Source organism: Spinacia oleracea, chromosome 6 (assembly GCF_020520425.1).
Source record: "Spinacia oleracea cultivar Varoflay chromosome 6, BTI_SOV_V1, whole genome shotgun sequence".
NCBI lineage: Eukaryota > Viridiplantae > Streptophyta > Magnoliopsida > Caryophyllales > Amaranthaceae > Spinacia > Spinacia oleracea.
The window spans coordinates 30,628,327-30,643,171 of NC_079492.1; the positions used below are offsets into that span (position 1 = coordinate 30,628,327).

Here is a 14,845-nt window from a genome sequence, read left to right on the forward strand (position 1 = left end):
TTCTATCTCATTTAGGATTTATGTTGGAGTGCAACACCTAATTCTGACAGGTTTCTATCTTTTATGACTTGCCACTTTTAACAACTACCCATTACGGCAGTTACTATTTTTAGCAGGTTTCCATAAATAGCAGGTTTCTATAAATAGCAGGTTTCGGGTGAAATGAAAAGGGTGATTAAGATTCGTTATTTTATAGGAGATGCGTTGTCAAGTGGAGATTTATGTTCTCATCATCGAACCTTCCCTTTCGGGAATGGGGACAAAAGTAGGTGTCTACACCGAGGAACATACTTTGAGGCGTAAGACTTTGATCGCTCTTGTTGCTATTTTGAACGTATATTTTTTTTCTTTTGAACGTGTTCGTGAATGTTCGATACTTAGAATGCATGTGCGAACGAGCGTTCATAGAATGGCCGTTGCGTGCGGTCCATTAATCAGTTCGCTTGAATCATTTTTTTTTTAAGCAATGACTGATGTTGAATAGTTTGCTTAGAAGCTTGATAGGGTTCGGGCCCATTCCTGAAGTGGGATCAAGCATTGTGCCCTTTTGATCGTTCAAACATTTGCTTTGAGACTTTTTTTTATTTCGCTATGGTCGTTTCGTAGCTTGGAGCCCCCAAGTATGCATGTTGGGATGCTTCCTTTTGGCGTACGATTTTTGTAGGTTCTTTCGAGAAAGATGCCTTGGGGTTCCGCTCGTGTAGGTGCGAGCTATCCCTTCCTTTAATCCTTAATGTAGAAGTCGTGTGGCTTGCATTTTGAATTTGGGCGATAAGTAGTCTTTGCCTCTTTTACACATGCTTTTGGTCGTGCCCGCATTAGTGCAATATTCCTCCAGGTTATGGGATATTATTATTATTTTTTGCATTGGAGTACTTCATCACGCCTCGTTCAGGTGCTTAAACAAGTGTAGCACCTTCTGCGTAGGTGTGCACGGCTTATTACTTCGTTCGATGCGAGGATTCATAGATGTTTCTTTCTTCTTCTTTTTTACCCTTGATTTTTCTTTCGTTTTTGCTTTGGAACGACGTAAACTGTGTAACGGGCGCTTGTAGGGCGAGCATTATGTGCAGTAGTTTGATCGGAGTTTTGGTGACTCGCGATTTTCAGTTACCCTTGTTAGTGGGGTGACTTTATATATTCTAAGTAGCGCTTAGAATTTGGGAGGGGTTGTAGCCATTCTAAGGTTCGTTTTACACGATCAAACCTTAGGATTGTGCCTCTATGATGTATGTATAGCATTAGCGTCGAGAATTTGCGATAAAATCGTCATTTCGAGCATTTTTAGAGTGTTTTTCTCAAGCCCCCAATTGTAGCTACGGGATTGGCTTGGTGCTATAATGCTTGGCATACGTTTTTATGCATTCATGGTGACATGGATCATGAATAGTTTGAACCAGACTCGTTTAGTGCGAGGTACGTTCGAGTAGTGATTTGCTACTTCTCTTGTAAATGTCGTATTGTGCGACATTGCCATGGTCAAGGTAGTGACTGAAGGAAATAATGCCCTTGGTCCAAGTATGCATTCTATGTTGAGTCTAATAAATGCGGTTCAGTATTAATTAACAAGTTAATAATTCAGTGAGATCAAGTGAGCTGAATGCCTAGCTAGAGGCCGCTTCAGTTCAAGTGGAATTAATGATATTAATCTACAGCTTACTCTTGACTGAACCCGTAGGGTCACACAAATAGTACGTAAACAGATCAAGTATTTAATGGCATTAAATACTCCATCTATGGATATTCGGAATCGACGGATCTTGGTTTCAGTGGGAGCTGAGATCGTCACAGGCAAGAAATGAATACTCCGGAAACGATGATATTGCCGGAAACGGAAATATGGATCGTATCGGAAATATAAATATTATCCAAGTCGTAGATGTTGCCGGAAACGGAAACATGGTACGTATCGGAAAATATTATCGGAAATGGAAATATTGCCGGAATCGGAAATATTGCCGGAAACGGAAATATTGTCAGAAACGGAAATATTATCGGAATCGGAAAATAATTCCGGAAACGGAAATATTAAATATTTGTTCGAAACGGAAATCAATTCCGGAATCGGAAATATTAAATGTTGTTCGTATCGGAAATGAATTCCGGAATCGGGAATTTAATCGGAAGCGTATCGTACGAATTAGCATCGGACGAGGCCCGCTAGACGAAGGCCCAGCACGAAGCCAGGCCATCGCCCAGCGAGCCGCACGCAACGCACGCCTCGACCAGGCCCAGCGCAAGGCCAGGCCCAGCCAAGGGCGCGCGCGCGCGCACGCAGCACCGCACATGGGCTGTGCGCTTGTCGTGGGCCGCAAGGCCTGCGCGGGTGCACGGCTTGTGCGATGCGTATGCCGGAAATCCTAATTCTATTGGGATTCGTGCGAAGATTAAAATCCTAATCTTATTAGAATTGCTTTGTTATTTAGAGTCCTAATAAAGTTCTAATTAACAAATCCACATCCTAGTAGGATTACAATTCCTTTTCCATACCTCTATAAATAAGGGCCTAGGGGTCATTATTTATACAATAAGTTTTCAAGTATTCAAAACTAGGATTTTTAAGCAGAAAAATCAGCCATAACTCTTGCCCATTTAGCCGAAAATAATAGTACCTTAAGGGCGATTCTAGTTAGTCAATCTTAAGGCGGATCCGGACGTGCTGTGGACTATCTACGGAGGGACGACACTTGGAGTCCGAAAGACTTGTTCTTGTTCGGTTCGGGCGCAGCTAGGGAAGGCACGCAACAAAGAGTATGCATCTAAATTATGCTATATGATTATGTGTAAATAATATGTATTCCTGGCTTAATGGTTTTTTCCGCATGATTTATGAATTGTCATATGTATCATAACCTAACAGTGACATGTTGAAGTGTGCCTTGACCAAAATCTAGGTGCATTTCTTTACCCATAATCATATTTAGAAATCTTTTTGACTCTCTTGCAACATCGAGATAAACACACACTTAGCTTAAACCAACGACACTTTATTATGTTCGAAGAAGTCTTAAAAAATTATTTGAAATCCGAGTCCTACTGTGTACAATCCGAGGTGTCCTAGGTAAGTTGACTTATAGAAGGGTTCGTACAGGATTACATGAGTGAATCAAAATACTGTTACGATTTTTGGAATGCTGTCTAAGGATTTGCTGGAAGCCAGGGTGCAGGCGTCAAGATATTACTTGTGCCCGTGTGGCACATGCTTTAGGCTTTTAAGGCCATCTTTTCCAGAATTGTGGGAATATAAACCGTTTTCAAATTGACTTAGATTTACTTGGTGTATGTCTGAACAAAAGGTCAAGATATAGTTAGTTCTTTCCCTAGCTCTTTCATTTCAATTTTTAGCCCTCATTTGCTATTATGTCTTCTCATTAATGATGCTTTCAGATTTCGATTTTAGATGCCCGTGTCATATGTTTGAGTAGGGTGAGCCTTGGTTAAGTGCCAAGTCCTATTGACAATGTCTGATTTTTTCAAAGGGGATTCGCAAGCATTTGAATGAACGGGTGCCCTGAGTTCGAAGGAACGATGGGGCGATGCTGTAGAACAATCCTCTTTATTGCAAGCTTACTGCCTTTACTACTTGTTGGCGGTTATGACTGTGTCTAGTGGTGAAAGAAGGTCTTTAAGTGAGTTATTTTGCTTTAGGGAGGGTCAAGTCGAGTACTTTAGAGGTCATGGACGGTCGCGCTAGCCCCCATTCAACTGAGGCAAAGCGATCTTTTGAGTATTGGCTAAGTGCCTAGGAGTGTGAGTGCTCTTTCTGGCAAGGGTACGTGCCCCTTATTATTTTTCGATGTGTGCTCATTTTGGCATCTTGATGACTTGGATTCTTCCTTTCACTTAAGTTTTGTTTCGATTTGGATTGCAAGTAATTAAATTTCAATAAGGGACTCTATTTTTTTATTCTTGTTATTCTATAGGCTTTAACATTTTTGCAAATTGGTTGGACCGAATCATGGATTGCCTACGTATCCGCCTTAAATAGACTTAATTTGGAATCAGGTCTTGCGTAGTTCTTAGCAAGAAAATGGTTTCTTAGAATGCCTATTTTAAACAAGTACGTTCGAGTGGAATCGTAATGTTTGAAATAGGGTGAAATAAGTGAAGTTTATTATTATTTTAATCTGCTGCTTTGCCGTAAGCCAAAATTTGTTTTATTTTTTAAGTACTTGTATTTGCACAAAAATCTTTTCATGTGTTTTTTAGTACGTATACCCCTCCAAGTGTTCGTTATTTTTCCGTGTATGTGCGGATAAAATGACCAGCACTTCTGGGCAAAATTTGGCAAGCAAAGAGATTCAGCGCCCAGGCTGGGGCGCTAGAGATTCCGGCGCCCAGCTCTGGGCGCTGAAAATGATTTCTGGGCAGGTTTTTTTTGGCGCGTTGCTTCTTTTCGTTTTGTGCCAAATATTTGCGAATCTTTTTTTGTGCGCTAAATGCTTTTTTTTAGACGAACTTTAAAGGCGCTTTGCAAAGTTTATTTTAATTATTTACATTTTTTTTACGTTAAGCGTAGAATGTACTTTTTCATTTGTCTCTTTTTTTTATTTGTGACTCAAGACGGCTTGAAAGATGGGTTGAATGAGATAGGATAATTTGTATAGGTATTAGTCAAGCATGAGGATTGGAAAGGGTAGAAGATCGTAGAACTTTATGTAGTTTTTGTGGTATGATTTGGATTGGTTGACTCAATTCTTTTCCTTCGTTTTACTTGAGTAAATTTCGCACTATGGGAGGTACGGGCTAGGTATTTCATGGCTCGCTCTTTTCGCTCTCCCTTTTCTCTTTCTCTTTTTTCTTTTTTGCTTGGGATTTCTCCCCTTTTTTCTTTGGGATAAAAGGTAGATGGTTGTGGTCTTTGAGTCACGAGGCGAGATTGAGTGAGCCTCGTTTGGTAGGCCTATAGTGGACCTTTTAATTGTCTTACTTTGCAAGCGTATTTAGTCGTTTCTTAAAATGTGCAAATAGCGTAGATTCAAAACGTTGTTTTTACTTTATTGAAATTTAACGAAAGAATTACATCGAAAATAATTTTTTGCTTCTTTTCAGATTCCAGTTTCCCGGATTTAATTGGTAGTTACGATTTAGACTCGAACTTTCATTAATCTTTTCTGATTATAACCCGTGTATGAATACAAGGAGGTGGCCTAGACTCAAAATAATGAAGTGGCGTAAGCCTATAATACTTGACTAAGCGACTCTCAGACTTAGGCTAATTGGACCATAACTTTGGTTGGTTGACACTTTAGATTTTAACCCTTGGATGTTCATTCGTCATGCGCCATTTTTCTTAATGTTGGCAAGGTAGTTAGTTGGGGAGATCGAATTTTCATATTTGCAAGACTAGAATCATTAGTGCAGCTTCCCTCTTAGTGTGTATTGCTTTACCCCGATGGCAGCCTTATGGCATGCCGATTTGGGTATTTTCATGGTTCGTCATGTTGCATTCGTGGAAAATCTTTTAGTCCGGATTTAGGAGTATTTCAAGGAGCGAGTGGCTCGAGAGGACTATGATAGTCGTGACCCAATGTGATCATAAGCCTTGAGGCCATTAATTTTTTTATGCCAATGGTATTGACACCTTAGGCTCACTTTGGGGGTTGTGCGACTATGGAGGAATGATTTTCAGAATGTGACTGTTTCCATTTTGCAAATACTTGAATTACATAATATATTCCTTTTATTGGTGAGAGAGAGTGTTGAGGCCGTAGATTCTTAGCAAGGGATGACAATTACATATGGGTGCTTATTGATTTAAATGTTAGGAAGGGAGACTCGATATGTTTAACCTTTTAACTTGCAGAACGACACCAAGCATTAGGACCGATTCTATGTATAAACAACTAAGACTTAGGATTTAGATTGTACTCTGGCATAGCCTAGTCTAGACTCGGATTTATTTATTTTTTATTCTAGACATTATTTTTCCTTGAAGACTCTATTTGAACATTATTTTTTGAATACCTTTGCCCATGTGACATTCAAGGTTATTTTAATTAGCATGCTCGGTTTTGGTTCCCAACATTGTCGTTATAGGAGGCCTAATGACGACACAAGGAGTTATTTATTTTATAAGTCGTTCTTAGAATTGAGTGCCTTTTCCATACGTCCTCGTAGCAAATTTGTTACGAATTTTTTATTGCTACGTATATTTTGTGCGCGGGCACCGAGGCTTCGGTGCCTGGCCCAAAGGCCAAGCAGCAACTTCAGCGCCCAGCAGGGGCGTTGAAATAATTGGCGCCCAGCGAGGGGCGCTGAAAACGCGTCCCTGACTGGTACTCGTATTCTGTTCGTCTATTTTTTCGTACATACGACTTAATTTTGCGTGCTTGCCCAATAACGTCCTTTGCGCGTTATGCAGCGTCGTGGGATACGTTATAGGCCGTCCTGGGCGTCGCTTATTTTTGTGGCGATCGCCCGGGGTTGCGGAACACGTAGTTTGGTATAACTCTTTGGCCAATTGGTGTTTATGAATGTTTGGGCAACTTTTAGGGTTGTTAATTTTCTAGCGTTATTTGTCACACACAATCACAATATAATCACGTAATTCGCTACACATAACTAGCATTACAACATGAAGCAAAAAATAATATGTCACGTAGTTTATGATAGGCTTCTAGGGGTAAGATTTGCGCCTGGCTTGGTACCGCTTCTATTGTAGATCCAACACATGCCCCGGTCGAGGTAGTGCATTCAACAGACGAATTTCGTCCCAAGAGGCCAATCACGATGTAAGCCAAGGGGGCATGCACCAATGAGAGGGACCTTAGTGGGCGAGCGATTGGGTTTGGGACGGGTGTACTACTAGCGAAAAGTGGCGAGTGGACAACATTCGAAGCGTATGCACCCCCCGGTTGGCGATGGGTATCCTTAGTCCCGACTCCCGAGATGAAACATGCCAAGGGAGTCGAGATTCGTTATGCGGTTCTGTCCGTTCACATTAATATGTTGATTTTCAGGTCGTCCCAACTTGATAAGGAAATAAACGCGGAGTAGGATCGTTTCACCCTTCGGCTATTTTGATTACCTACGAGCACGAGTATTTCATTAACGTTCCCCAGCGGAGTTGCCACTGTGAGGGGGTCGAAAAAGCACGAGGCTAATGCATGACCTCGTCCCTCGTGGGCGTGACGTCGTCAGATCAAGTGTAGTTAGATTCCCTGTGAGTTTACACCCAATCGACTAGTAATATAGGAGTCGCCATTCAGTTTTTAACGACAATGAGAAAAACTGACAAAACCCGGTTATCGTGACATAAAGGGAGTGCAATTATGTTCGACCACGACGGCCATAGGTTCCCTTGTGATCCCTGGTGTGGGGATCGCTCAACGTACACCCGCAGGGCAGAGATTGAGAGTTTGGGGGACTGTAACTACCGAGAGGAGTGCTCATCGATAACTCCAGAGGCAGGTTATCCTTACTACCTCAACATAAATAATTGAAGGGACATGCGTTAACTATTAAACTATTCTGAATTGATTTTAGCAATATGCAATACATAATACTAAATTGATCGTGATTATCTTGTTTAGATTGATTTAAGGTACCTAGCATGATAGTTCAATTGTCCAAGGTATTATCTTTATTAGGCGTGATAGATCAATCAAATTAATGGTTTAAAAATTTTATAAAAGGGTGATGAAAGCGATTAAATCATGCGGAGGGACACATTACGACGCACCCTTGAGAGGTACGTCACGGTTCTCAGAAAACTAACCACTTGGCTTTGCTATTTCTCCTTTTATTTAACGAATCTCAGGTTTCTGAGCAGTGCTCCAGTATTTAGGCTTAATTTGTCAGCTACAAGGGACAGGATACGTTCTGTTCGACTTTTGGGTCGATTGCGACAGAACGCGGGATCAATTTCGCAGCGTGAGGCTTAGGCTTAGGGTTGGAGTCAATACTCAGATTATGAATTGTGTGTCCTGTTCACGTCAGCTTTAGGGGTCTATTTATAGGAAAAAGTGGCGTAGAAAGATAGATTTTCAGGAATATGAATACGAAACGGATTAGGAAAAGAATCCGTCCCAGGTATTTTCGGCGCCCAGCACTGGGCGTCAAAGATTTAGGCGCCCAGGGCTGGGTGTTGAAAATAGGATCTGGGCAGAATTCTTTGTCAGACTGGATTCTAGAGTACGGAGTCCATTAAGAGACTTAATCCGAGTTATTTGGTGCGTATCAATTTACGACGGAATGCGTCTGGGCCCTTTACGAACTCTAGGTTCGTTATGAGTTTAATTAATACGTTAACTCTTTTATCGAATTGCTATAGGAATAGAATTCCTTTTACAATTTCTATCTCTTTTAGGATTTATGTTGGAGTGCAACACCTAATTCTGACAGGTTTCTATCTTTTTATTCTTACTACTTTTAGCAATTACCTTTTACGGCAGCTACTATTTTTAGCAGGTTTCTATAAAAGGAAGCTTTGGCTGAAATGAAAAGGTGATTTGAGATTCGTTATTTTATAGGAGATGCGTTGCCTAGTGGAGATTTATGTTCTCATCATCGAACCTTCCCTTTCGGGAATGGGGACAAAAGTAGGTGTCTACACCAACAACACCTCAGTGAACAATAAGAAAGCTACTCATCATAAACAGGCAGAAATTCCTAATGGAGAGGATGATGACGCGACCTCAGAACACTCTGAAATTCGAACAAACCCAGAAATTGAAGCTGTGTTGGAGGAATAGATTCTCACCCCGAAATCTGCTCTTCAACATCAACAAAGTTCACAGGTCAGGGATGATTTCAATGCGTGGCTTAATGGGCTACAATCAGGTAACGATGCTCGTTCTCATTTTCAATCGAAAAATGGCGCGAATCGAATTTCTGATCAAATTTTGCAATCTCTTGATAATGTTGATAATACTGTGAATGAGCATATAGGAAGACACATTAATAACTTGAATACTGAACCCCTACCTGAGATTGTACAAATTGAACTTGAAGATATACAGGATGAGATTTCGTTTTGGGAATCTGCAATTTTACTCTATGTGTTAGGGGATAACCCACCACAGAATGTCATGGAAGGCTATGTAAGGCGTATTTGGGCGAAATTCGGGGTAGACAAGGTCTCACTGGTGGGAAGGGGATTGTTTCTAGTTCGTTTTACCACCATGGAAAACTGTCAAAAGGTCATCAATGGGGGTTTTCAGTTTTTTGATGGGAAACCTGTAGTTGTGAAACCTTGGTCTGCTGACATGAACATAGCCAAGGAACCCACTAAGAAATTGCCAATATGGATCCAATTGCCTCGATTGGAAGTGAAATATTGGGGGGACAAAAGTCTTGCTAAGATTGTAAGCCATTTTGGTACCATGATCAAAGTGGATCAGGATACTCTGAATAGAGATAAACTAATGTTTGCCAAAGTTCTTGTTGAGGTAGACATTGACCAAAAATTCCCTAATGTGATACAATTCCTTAATAAGAATGGTGATAGGATTGAACAGAAAGTCAACTGGGGCACAGTAGTAACACCTGCAAGAAAACTACAGGAGTGACCAGGAAAGTCTGGAGACCAAAAGTTGTCTCACAAGCATCAACCACAAGGGAGGAGATAGATAAGGATACTCAAGCTATCACTTCTAGTTGTTTTGTTCAAGCCACAAGGTTTAGCAAACATAGAGGCCAACAACTAAAGCCTGTCAATACTGCAAACAAGTTCCAGATGCTCAGTGTTGAAGGAGATAATGATTCTGTGGAGATTCAGGTGGAACACTCTAATGAGGTGTTAGTGATTCAGGATAGTCCTTTAGGCAGGGGGGTGATAGCCCCTATGCCTAATGGATAACATCTTATGCTGGAATGTAAGGGGATTGAACAGGAAGCAAAAACAGCTAAAAGTGAGAGAGATGATCTCTTATCACAAAGCTAAACTGTTCAGTCTCCTTGGTACTAGGGTGAAGGCTTCAAAAATGGGTAATCTCTATTTGAACCTTTGCCCTACTTGGTGTTTTTCTACAAACAGTAGTTGTCACAACAATGGGAGAACTGTTATTGCTTGGGATGCAGCTGCTTTTACCATTGATATTATTCATATGACTAGCCAGGTCATTCATTGTTCTGTTACTCCCTCCTCCACTCAGGAGTCTTTCTTTTGCACCTTTGTCTATGGACTGAATACAGCTAGGGAAAGGGAAGCTCTGTGGAACACTCTCTCATATGTGGCTAGGGTATGCAGTACCTCTTCTTGGATCACTATGGGGGATTTCAATGCCATTATGGAGTTGGAAGACAGGATTGGGTCCAGGTTAGATTGAGTGAAGTGCAACCTATGAGACAATGTATGGCTTTGTGTAACTCACTACCATCAAAACTGTGGGGAGACAGTTCACTTGGAATAACAAGCAAGATGGGGTTGACAGGGTGTTCATGTAACACCCCCGATTTACTAATCTTTAAATAAATAAGAAATATAAAAGACTTTATAGAAATTGCGGAAGCTTACACCTAAATCGGAGGTATCACCGCCACACTTCACCACATTGTCAAGTGCTAAGGCTTACAAAACTTAAACTATTACAACTCGGTTACTAGGTGGTCTATTTACAACTGAAAAACACTAAACTGTCATACAAGAATAAACGATAATACTGGAACTCCTTTAACTTGTAACTGCATCCTTCACGATCAATCTGCTCCAGTCAATCTTGACTGCTCACCATAGAGGACAAATTCCAAAAGGATCGTCGCAGGGCCACCATAAGAAAAAGACATGGCCGCAAACACACATAACAAATAAACACACACGTCAGCAAAAGCTGAGTAATCATCGCTTATTGAATAACCAGACGTATAATAATAATAATAATAATAATAATAATAATAATAATAATAATAATAATAATAATAATAATAATAATAATAATAATAATAATAATAATAATAATAATAATAATAATAATAATTTAACAAACACATAAGTACAAATTGATGAACAATTCTTATAAAACTAGTACCTATAACCATAAGTAACAAGGGTTTATTGTTAATTTCTTATAAGTTCACCATTAGAGGAATGTGGATCGAGTCCACCACCCAATAGTATATATTGAACTATTGGATGTAACCACCAGAGAGATGTGGATCGCGTCCACCACCCATTAGTATATATTAAACTATTGGATGTAACCACCAGAAAAATGTGAATCTAGTCCACCACCCAATAGTATTGAGCTATTGAATGTAACCACCAAATAGGTCTTAGTCTTTAAGTGTGCACACCCCCCGGTGAGTGTTTTTAACTCAAAGGAGTAGATTAAGCCTAGGGTCGTGCTCATGGCTCCGACCAAATAATAAAGCACAATGTGCTATTTAAGCGGTTCATATAATATCTTAGGGAAAAAGGTATTAGAAGATGATCAATTATCATCCCAAAATAAACTACATCAATTCCCAATAGTACAATATGCATATTCTCCAAGCTTAAAACAATAATATTGTTTACCTCAACCTTCTACCCAATGTCAATTTCTCGATCAACCCCACAAAGATAGTACATTAGTACGCTAATCCTTATTAGCCAAATCATATATTTCCCTTACAGTAGTAAAACCTCAAATAAATTAGGGTAAATACCAATTGAAGAGAAACGTAAGCAAGTAATCAATAATGTAAGATAAATTGCATCGTATAAGAAAACCAATATTCTAAAGTAGATATAATCGTGCATATTAGCGAATTTAGAGCAATTTAGACACATTACAGCAAAGCAGAATACATAAACCAATAGCATACGCATTACACAAAATAATGAATAAATACGAATAACTCGTAGAATAACACGATAGACTAGGTGCGTGTGATTACAATTAACATATACAGATAATTCGAATAGACTAAGTACATGTGATTATAACTAATAATATACAAAAGGGACTACGCGTGATTAGTAACTACTAATTAATAAAGCCAAGAAACTCTATAACGATCTAAAACTCTAGAATATATAGATTGACCTAATCCAAATTTCCAATATCAATCCACAAATAAACTAGACCCTTAGATATCTAAACATATACAAAATAACAGTGACTAATATAATAAGAAATCTAAATCAACAATATTATTCATGAGTTGAGCATTTATCTAATACACGTTATCACATTATTCACTTATAATAAGACATAAAATTTATACTATATATAACAAACAACTCCAAAGACCTATACATAATTATATATAATAATCAATACTTAATTACGAATAATTTAAAGAAACTACGTGTGCGTGATTACCTTCCAATGATTATTTATACTCAAAATATCCGATCAGGTCAAAGAACCGGGTAAAAGGCTAATTGCGGCTATTGTTTTTAGTTGATAAAACTCATGTTTTGGTTGATTATGTGAGGTCTAATCATGAGTTTGCAAATTTGGGATTAACACTAAATATCAAAATGGATTTCATGTGATAAAAAGGTGCGCATGAACAATGGCAGTAGGACTCTTGAGTTTAATGCTCATTGGTCAACTAACACAAGGCTCTGGAGGGAGAAATAGAAAGACGGCTGAGGCAACATACCCATCTTTGTTTTTTTTTTTTTACAAAACAATTAGGGTTTATGGGTATTTATAACTCCCCACAAGAGTCCTACTAATAATAAAATAGTGTTTTAAATTTTCTGAATAAAATATTAAAAGAGACTAACTAAAAAGGAAATATTGTTTAGTAATACTTATAACTTCATTTTCTCTATAAAATATATAGTATGAAATCATAAAATATTGGGGTATTACAGTTCACAAGGATTGACAGGGTGTTAGCCAACTCCAACTGGGGTGATTATTTTGAGAATGCAGAAGCTTGCTTCTTACCTGAGGAGGATTTTGATCACTGTCCCATGGTTCTTAGTACTCACAAAACTGATGCTGTGAAGAGACCTTTTAGGTTCTACAATATGTGGACCTCCTCTCCAAAATTCCTAGAGATTGTTCAGACACACTGGTGCAAGTTTGTTTATGGGTGCCCCATGTTTAGGGTGCTTCAGAAACTCAAATGGATCAAAGCTGACCTGAAATTGTTAAACAAAGCTGGTTTCAATTCTATGGAAGAGAGTATGTTAGATGTAGGGATGAGTTCCTGTCTGCTCAGAAGCAGCTTCATTCCAACCCCACTAATTGTGAGATGGCTACTGATGAAAGAGATTCTGCTGAACAATACAGAGCTGCCAAAGCAAATTATGACTCTTTTATGCATCAGAGAGCCAAACTCCACTGGCTAGAACATGGTGATGAAAAATCCAAAGCTTTTCACCAAAGCATCAAGCAAAGAAGAAAGCAGAATCAGATCTATTCCTTGCAAACTGGTGATGGAGAATGGATCAACTCTAGTGAAGGGGTTCAGAAGGCTTTTTTGGACTTCTACAGCAATCTTTTCAGGTCATCAATGGCTCACAGGATTCCTGTAAAGTCTACTATTGTTGACAGAGGGGTTAGACTCTCTAACACCCACATTGATATGCTTGACTGCAACTTTTCTATGGAAGATATCAAAGGGGTTCTTGACTCTATTCCAAGCAATAAAGCCCCTGGTCTTGATGGCTTCAATAGCTTCTTTTTCAAATCCTCCTGGGATATCATTAAAACTGATCTTTGCAGTTCCAATCAAGACTTTTTCAGAACTGGCAAACTCCTCAAAGAAATCAATGTTACTTCAATCACCCTGATTCCAAAAGTGAGTGTTCCATCTTCAGTGAGTGACTTTAGACCAATTGCCTGTTGTTCTGTAGTTTACAAATGTATTTTGAAGCTCCAGTGTGCCAAGCTCAACACAGTGCTGCCTGACATCATATCACCAAACCAGGGTGCCTTTGTAGCTGGCAGATCAATCTTGCATAATGTTCTTGTGTGTCAGGACATCACAGGCCAACTGCTTTATGAAACTTGATCTTAAAAAATCCTATGATACTGTAGAGTGGGCTTTCATTGGTGAAATCATGACAGAGCTAGGGTTCCCTAATCACTTCATTCAACTCATCATGACTTGCCTCACTACAACTCAGTATTCTATACTGATTAATGAAGCTCCTACTGCACTCATTCAACCAAAGAGAGGACTGAGGCAAGGAGACCCCCTCTCTCCCCTTCTCTTTACCCTGTGTATAGAATATGTTTCCAGAGCCATGGCTACTGTAGGGGATCACCCCCTCTTTCATTTCCATTCCAGATGCATGAGCTTAAAACTGAATCATCTATGTTTTGCTGATGATCTCCTTATGTTTTGCAAGGGGGATAAGTCAGTGATCCAAGTTATGCTACAAGGTTTCCAACTGTTTGCTGACACTACTGGACTGCAGGTTAATTCAGCAAAGTCCTCTCTTTACTGCTGTGGAATGAATGGTAATGTTATAAATGAAATTGTGAACCTCTCTGGATTTCAAGTAGGCAAGTTGCCTTTTAAATAATTGGGTGTGCCAGTTAGTCCCTGGAAGCTAAAACCTGGTGACTGTGATTGTCTGGTGGACAAAATGACTCACAGAATTAAAATTTGGAGCTCTAGGCACCTGTCTTTTGTAGGAAGAGCCCGGCTGATTTACTCTTTCCTCATGAGCATTTGTGTGTACTGCTCCCAATTGTTTATTTTTCCTAAAGCTGCTCTGAAGAGGATCAATTCTATCTGCAGAACTTTCCTTTGGTATGGCACTTTTGAACACAACAGACCAGGATCAGTAGCTTGGGATAATTTATGTCAACCTAAGGGTCATGGTGGGCTTGGATTCAGGAATATCATGCTCTGGAATCAAGCTGCAGTTGGTAAACAGGCATGGGGCAATTGCCAAGAAGCAAGATAACATGTGGGTGAAATGGGTGCATGCTGTGTATGTTAAAGGCAA

The 14,845-nt window shown here is 39.5% G+C and overlaps 1 protein-coding gene across 1 annotated transcript in view; it reads left to right on the top strand.

The window, feature by feature from the left end:
* LOC130463042 (uncharacterized) overlaps positions 1-13,899 on the top strand; it is a 30,383-nt gene extending 16,484 nt beyond the window's left edge. Inside the window, exons 2-6 of the mRNA XM_056832061.1 lie at positions 8,697-9,444; positions 9,507-9,741; positions 9,824-10,261; positions 12,769-12,963; positions 13,065-13,899. Coding sequence (XP_056688039.1) covers positions 8,697-9,444; positions 9,507-9,741; positions 9,824-10,261; positions 12,769-12,963; positions 13,065-13,899 — 2,451 coding nt within the window. The remainder of the gene's footprint in view (positions 1-8,696; positions 9,445-9,506; positions 9,742-9,823; positions 10,262-12,768; positions 12,964-13,064) is intronic.
* The last annotated feature ends 946 nt before the right edge of the window (positions 13,900-14,845 follow it).